The sequence below is a fragment of the Peromyscus leucopus genome, chromosome 3 (assembly GCF_004664715.2).
Source record: "Peromyscus leucopus breed LL Stock chromosome 3, UCI_PerLeu_2.1, whole genome shotgun sequence".
NCBI classification, from domain to species: Eukaryota; Metazoa; Chordata; class Mammalia; order Rodentia; family Cricetidae; genus Peromyscus; species Peromyscus leucopus.
Window position 1 is genome coordinate 141,313,971 of NC_051065.1, and position 7,939 is coordinate 141,321,909.

The following is a 7,939-nucleotide window of genomic DNA, read 5'->3' on the forward strand; positions in this document are numbered from 1 at the left end:
CTTCCTAAAAAGCCTCTTTCAATCTCTCTGTTTGAACTAATGTATGGAAGGCCAGTTCTAACACCAGGTCTTTTTTCCAAGCCTCCAGCTGTTCCAGATAGTCTGTTAACCCCTCTTTTATGTCATCTAAGGTCTATTCTATGGAGCTATGTGGACTGTTCACTGCCTCAGCCATGTGACAATCCTTGCCCATCTCCAATACACACTGGAGATCAGGTTCTTCTTTCCCCTCCAGGTCAGCATCTTTCACCTCTTTCCCCTAAGTGGCAGGGACCCTTCAAAGTAATTCTTGTAACCCCTACAGCTGCTAAACTCGAGGGCTTTCCTCACTGGGTCCACCTGTCTCACCTAAAACCTTTTATCTCACCTCCATCCCAGAAAAATCTCTCTTCATATACAGTGAAATAAACAGGGCCTCTCACTCTCAAGCTCCAGAGGACATCAGGATCCCCTGCTTTGCCGCCAATTCCAGAGGAATAAGGTACCACCCCTTCATTTTCCAACCAGGGCCACACAGAGCCGGAGGCAAAAGGACCATCAAAAATATCCAGGCGGTAAGGAATAATGTAATACAATAATTTATCATTGTTCAATACTCAGCGACTGATCACCTGTGTTTCCCAAGTGCTAACATAATAAGGTAAACAGGTGCCTTAAATAAACTACCTCCAGCAAGGCTTGCCTAAGGAAAACAGGTGCCTTAAATGAACTACCTCTAATGAGGCTTGTCTCAGATAGAAATTAAGCAGAGTACTAAGACCAGATCTGCCTCAGGTAAATGTCACATGCCTCTATCTGGGCAGGCCAAATCTACCTCAGACAAATGCCGACTCCAAAATAAAATAATAATGATTCTTTCTCTCTAAGCTCTCTCTATGTCAATAGTATCTTGTTAAACGGGAGGTCCCCAGCCATGGCACAGGAGGCCCCCGGCAGCAGCACAGATGGGCAGCCGCAGAACCCGGAGATGGTGGAACTTCATTCCAGGACCTCCACCATCATTCCTGGACTTCAGAAGATACCCCTCACCGCCCCCCAAGAGCGAACCAATGCCCACTATTCAGCTGGAAGCAGTCTTTGAGAGAAACGTCGCCCCCGGACCCAGTCAACCACAATTTTTCTTTTTTTAAAAAAAATAAAAGAGTCGGGAAAGAAGGGTTTATTTACCAGGCGAACACTTCCGCCTAGCCATTTCTGGATCAAGGCGTCTCGTAGCTAGGATACCCAGTGGGCCCGGATATCTCCGCCTAGCAAGTTCCAGGCCAAGGGGTCTCGCGTGATCAGGGTCCGTGACGTTACATGGTCACATAAGCGCGCAACGTGACCATGTGATCTACACACACGCGTAGAGTAGTGACGTGACCTGGCCACACCCCCAGCCGGTTTTAAAAGTCGAGCGCCATGTTCCCCAGTCTCTTCTCCACGCACGTGTCTCTCCCACAGGCCTGCACTCTCTATCCCTGCATTTTCTAATAAACTCTTATAAGCGGATTCTGTCGTGTTTCGTGACGTTTCCTTGCAGGGTAAGAACAGCTAAAAAACTAACAATAGGTCCTTCACTTGCTTTGTTAGTGTTACCCCAAGGTATTTTATGTCATTTGTGGCTATTGTAAAGAGTGATGTATCTCTGATTTCCTTCTCAGCCTGTTTGTCAATTGTGTATAGGAGGGCTACTGATTTTTTTGAGTTGATCTTGTATCCTGCTATGTTGCTGAAGGTGTTTATAAGCTGTCAGTTCCTTGGTTGAATCTTTGGGGTCACGCAAGTATACTATCATGTCATCTGCAAATAGGGAAAGCTTGACTTCTTCCTTTCCAATTTGTATCCCCTTAATCTCCCTTTGTTGTCTTATTGCTCTGGCTAGAACTTCAAGTACTATATTGAATAAGTATGGGGAGAGTGGACAGCCTTGCCTCGTTCCTTATTTTAGTGGAATTGATTTGAGTTTCTCTCTATTTAATTTGATGTTGGCTGTTGGCTTGCTGTAAATTGCCTTTATTATGTTTAGGTATGTTCCCTGTATTCCTGATCACTCCAAGACCTTTATTATGAAAGGGTGTTGGATTTTGTCAAATGCCTTTTCTACATCTACTGAGATGATCATGTGTTTTTTTTTCTTTGAGTTTGTTTATATGGTGTATTACATTGACAGACTTTCATATGTTGAACCACCCTTGCATCCCTGGGATGAAGCCTACTTGATCATGGTGGATAATTGTTTTGATGTGTTCTTGGAGTCTGTTTGCCAGTATTTTATTGCGTAATTTTGCATCAATGTTAATAAGGGAGATTGGTCTGTAGTTCTCTTTCTTTTTTGTATCCTTGTTTGGTTTAGGAATCAAGGTAATTGTAGCCTCATAGAAAGAATTTGGAACAATTTAGAGAGTATTGGTATTAACTCTTCTTTGAAGATCTGGTAGAATTCTGCGCTGAAACCATCTGGTCCTGGGCTTTTTTTGCTTGGGAGAATTTTAATGACTGTTTCTATTTCCTTAAGGATTATTGGACTATTTAAATAGGTAAATCTGGTCTTGATTTAACTTAGGTATGTGGTACCTATCCAGAAAATTATCCATTTCTTTTAGATTTTCCAATTTTGTGGAGTAGAGGTTTTTGAAGTATGACCTGATGATTCTCTGGATTCTCTGGATTTCCTCAATGTCTGCTGTTATGGCCCCCTTTTCATTTCTGATTTTGTTGATTTGGATGCTCTCTCTCTGTCTTTTGGTTAGTTTGGATAAGGGCTTGTCTATCTTGTTGATTTTCTCAAAGAACCAACTCTTTGTTTCAAAATTTTTTTGTATTGTTCTCTTTGTTTCTATTTTATTGATTTCAGCTCTCACTTTGAGAGGTGGCCAGAATCTGGGGCCAAGTTGGGCAGGTCTTCCCCGGAGTGGCTGGTGCCCAGGGATGGGATCTAGGCTGAGCCCAGGCACGCACCTCTCGTCTAGAAGGGAAGTCCAAGGCAGTATGGGAGCTGCGGGACAGTCTCTAAGTCTCAGGAAGTGGGTGGGGTCTCAGGTGATGATGGGCGTGGGGGCAGGTTGTGGAAATTGCAGGGTCTGCTGGGGGTCTTGGAGAAGGGGAGCTTTCCCAGTAGGGGTGGGGGTAGAAGGGATCCTGCCCAGTGGCCAGAATCTGGGGCCAAGTTGGGCAGGTCTTCCCTGCAGTGGCTGGTGCCCATGGATGGGATCTAGGCTGAGCCCAGCCACTCCCCTCTTGTTCAGAAGGGAAGTCCGGGGCAGGATGGGAGCTGGGGGCCAGTCTCTCCTGTCCCTTTTCTATTGAAAGATATCAACCACTCTTATTTTACACACATTAGGTGGTTATCCTAATATCTGAAGTTCTGTGATTTAATGTACTGTTTCTGTGGATGTTGCTCATGATGCTATTTTCTTCATGGTATTTCCTGAATTTCTTCTTCAGCAGCTACAGAAACTATCTGTAGCATAGTATCTACAGTAGCAACTTTCTCAGGAACCTTTCATTCTCTGTCTGGGAACAATGCAATTCTGGCTCACTTCAGTTCTAAATGCGGCCCCAGGAGGATGACAGCTAGGTACCAAATATTCAGGAAAATAACTTCCTTTCTCTTCTCCGAGGACACTCTCAAGCAGGCTGTCACAGAGGTGGCCAAACTGTAACAGAAGTGGTCAGAAAACAGAAGGCCTTATGGGTTATATCTATATGTTCAAAGCACACACATTATTATGATTAATTCTGTGTTTTCTCTATGTACTATCACTTCATAATGGTTTGCTCAACTACTCCTGCCTCTACCTCTCAAGGGATGGAATTGATGGTGTTCACCATGAATGACCACAGAGTTAATAATTTTTTTTGTATCCTACAACACTATGTAGAGTGAAATGGGCAAGTGGTGATATTTAAAGTGAGGTGCAGGGCTGAGAGGATGCCTGCATCCAGGTTAAGTAATCTTTGTAGACCTTGACTATGCTGCAGAACTATTTCCTAATGGTGGTGTGATTACTAGAGCCAGATATTAGGATTTAATAAGTGAGTCAGAAGTTTTCTGTGGATTCAACAAGCATATTCTCCAGTGGGAAAATGCAGTAGCTTGGACAGTTGCTTATAATGTTAGCTTCTAATGAACCTAGTGAGATGCTGTGAGATTAACTTGTGTTTCTGGGTTAGAGGACTAGATGGGCATCAACATGGAGGTAAAGATAAGAGCTCATGATGCAGAATATGAGTTTCATGTATATTTTGTGAATAGTTAATTGCTGTGGATATTGCTCTGTGTGCTGTGAATGTGTTGTTTGATTTGGTTGATAAATAAAACGCTGATTGGCCAGTAGCCAGGCAGAAAGTATAGTATAGGCAGGACAAGCAGAGAGGAGAATTCTAGGAACAAGAAGGCTGAGTCAGGAGACGCTGCCAGCTGCCACCTGCTGGGTCCTTTCCTCTTTGCCCATGTTCAACACACAAGCTTTATTGTTTGTATCCATAATCCTATCTCATGGCTAGCCAATGTGTATACTCATTTCTGCTGTACCTTATCTGTTCTGTCTGTGATCCATGGGCCATGTACTTTCATTTATCTTTATTTTCTGTTCCCAGGGTAAATCTGAATACTCTATTTCCATATAACTTAAATTCAGGGCTCAAAGTACATTATATTTTGTTGAAGATTTATCTGTTTGTACTCTCAGCCCCATGGAGTTCTGTGGATTCTATTCTCTTTCTGTTCTTCTTTGATGCAGATTCTCATCAGGCTAGCCAGGTTAAAACTCTCTATATTGCCCAAGCCATAATACCTTACCCTGTATGCCACATACATTCTTTTTTTTTGTTTTTTTTAAGGTCTTTATAGAGAAAGTATCATACAAAATCAACTTTAGTGTAAAAATATTCCTTAGTAATCTCAAAACTTTACTTAATGATGAAAAATTAACAGTGTGAAATAAATATTAATCAAGAAAATTATCAAGTGATAAATTGTGATCAAGAAATAATTTTTCTGTTTTTTTTTTATTACTTTAAAAAAATTTCTGTGAACGTATGCACATTTGTGTGACCATGTTACAGCATATCTGTATCTAGAGGGCAGTTGAAAGAGTCATTTCACTCCTTCTACTGTGTGATATATGAGAGTTAAATTCAGGGTGTCAGCTTTCATGGCAATGGCTTCTATTCACTGAGCCATGTCACTGGCCCAAGACCATTTTCTTTGAGTTCAGAGAAAACAAAACCCTTTAGTAAAACACAATTGATTCTATATTCTGTATATTTTGGCAAATAAACTTTGTTTTTAAAATCATAGCTTGCATCAATATAAGCTTCAAATTTTAATAACTGTCCATTATATGTTTTGTTTTATAGTAATTTGATGACAGTGAAATCATTGAAGGAAATTGGAGGCTGTGCATATCTCAGGTTTACAGGTATACATCATGATGACTGTGGTAGAACCCACCCCTGTATCTGTGAAAAGAGAATGGATAAATTCCCTCATTCAGTGTGCAGTAAGAAGGAAAAGTAAAAATGGAACATTTTCTCATCCTTGTTGGTTTCCTGGGATGATTTGTGTCTACTTAATGACTGAATGTCTTAACCACAGGACTCCATCAGCCAAGCAAACAGGGTAAGGAATGGCAAAGGGAAGAAACATTCTTCTGAAACCTGTCTTAACACAGCAGAAGCCATCTTACTTCTTGTGAACACAGTAGCTTATGTCTGGAGAATGGATGCCATTTGTTCCAAGCCTGCAATATCATTCTCTTTGTTTCCTGGATGACACACAGATCCAAATGCAGAACCACGAAAAATAGCACACCCATCTCCTTCTCACTAGGATAATCCATTTCTGTACTCCATTGCTCTGACTTCACAATTAAGGACTAAGGTACAGCTGTAGGTTTCTGTTTGTTAGTTGGTTGGTTAGTGTTCATTATTTTTAGTATGTAGAGAAATTTATTTTTAAGAATCATTCTTTTGCTATAAAATACATTTCTAGATTTGATGAATAGTTCCTAGGCTAATTCAAGGAACTCATACAACCATCCATAGTCCGTATGTGTTCTCATACCCCGTTGTCTCATTGATTTGCTGTTAAGTTGAGACCACATAGATACAGTAATATTATTTGAAGCCAGATGGATGTCTTGGCTCAAACTTATAATCTTATAGGTATATGAGTTGTGATGTAGCCTAATCTATATAATAACTTTGAGGTTATTGTGAGCTAGTGTGATACTATCTCATTAAGCATGATAATAATGATAATGACAATAATTAAACTGTCTATAGATATTTCCTAGTGACAAGCAGTTTCTTTTATAGCATCATACTAAAACTATAAAACTCAAGAAATTTAGTTTTGACTAAGTTATCTGCTCTACTCCATAACCTATATTCATATTTGTCAGTTTTCTGCATCATATCACTGTCAATATTTCCTCATATGCACTAGTGTCAGTGAATTCACTTGTAATGTCCTTTAGATCTAAAATTGTTATTGACTTATGATGTCTGTTTTTGGACCTTGATATTAAAAAAATAAAATTTTACCTGTAGTATGTAGGTAACAAAATGTACCTACTCTAAGTCATCAGCAATATGAGTTTTAAAAACTATGTACATTTCTTCAAGAACCATGTGCAGATTATTTTTATGTCAACTTGACACAAGTTAGATACATCTGAGAGGGGGAACCTCAATTGAGAAAGTGCATCAATAAGATCTGGCTGTAGGCAAGCATATAGGGAATTTTATCAATTAACAATTGATTGAGTGGACTCGGATTATTGTGGGTGGAGTAATCTCTGGGCTGGTGTTCTTGGGTTCCATAAGAAATGAGCCTGAGCAAACCATGGGAATCTTCCAGTAACCAGTACTCCTACATGGTCTCTGAATCAGCTCCTGCCTCCTGGTTTCTGCCAGGTTTTAGTGCCTGTCCTGACTTCTTTCAGTGATGGGCTGTTATTTGGAATATTAGCAAACCAATCACTTTTCTCTCCAAGTCGTTTTGTCATGGTGTTTTATCACAGCAATAGACACACTAAGAGAACAATAAAACCCTGAGGGACATTATTTTTTAACTACCCAAAGTTCTTTTCTGCCCCTTTGCCTCCCCACCTGAGCCCAGGTAAGCCAGCATGCTCTTCTACTGTCAATTAATAAGGAACATTCCATAGTTTCATATACTAAATAGAGATTTGTGATTAACTCCATATTTCTTTGCATCTCTTACTATTATTACTATCATTATCATTTTTAGTTAACCCAAGCTTTTTTCACAGATCAGTGGTTCACTGTTTTTGTTACAAAGCACTTTTCTATTACTCAAATGTTTCATAGTATTTTGGCATTCACATGTGAATAGATGATCTGTTTTAACAATTAAAAAATGTTCTTATGCTAATTGTGCTAGTCACTGTGTGAACATATGTTTAATTCTTTTTGTATACATCTGGAACTCTGATACTATAATCTTTGTGTTAAGTACAGTTTCATTTAACAAGAAACATCTGGTATGTTTCACATGGCTTGTATCATCTTACTTTCTCTGCAATATGAGAGAGCTCCCTTTGCCCCTTCATCTGTACCAACACTTGATATTATCAATGCTTTGGGCTTTTACTATTGTGATGAATAAAGGAATTCACATTTCTCTAAGAACTAGTGATAGTAACCATCTTTTATCAAGTGCTTATTGGCCACTCATATGTTTTCCTTTTTCAAATATCTGTTTATATTTTCTCACCTTCTATTGGATTTGTTGTCCTCTAATTATAATATTGTATGAGGTTTGTGTATCAACATAATATGTATATGTTGCATTTGATAAATTATATGTTAAATATTTTCTACTGTCTAGTCTTCATATTCTGAAATAAGTCATTCAACAGTATTAAATTTGTCATTTTATTTAAGCTTGACTTACTACTTTTTATGCTTCTATAATAAGTTTTATTTT

At 39.3% G+C, this 7,939-nt stretch overlaps 1 protein-coding gene across 2 annotated transcripts in view; it reads left to right on the forward strand.

Annotated features, from left to right (window-relative positions):
- LOC114701412 (killer cell lectin-like receptor 2) overlaps positions 1 to 7,641 on the forward strand; it is a 32,696-nt gene extending 25,055 nt beyond the window's left edge. For both annotated transcript variants that reach the window (XM_037204073.1, XM_037204074.1), the window contains one exon: positions 5,344 to 7,641. In XM_037204073.1, the coding sequence (XP_037059968.1) occupies positions 5,344 to 5,503 (160 nt within the window). In that variant the 3' untranslated portion in view covers positions 5,504 to 7,641. The remainder of the gene's footprint in view (positions 1 to 5,343) is intronic.
- The last annotated feature ends 298 nt before the right edge of the window (positions 7,642 to 7,939 follow it).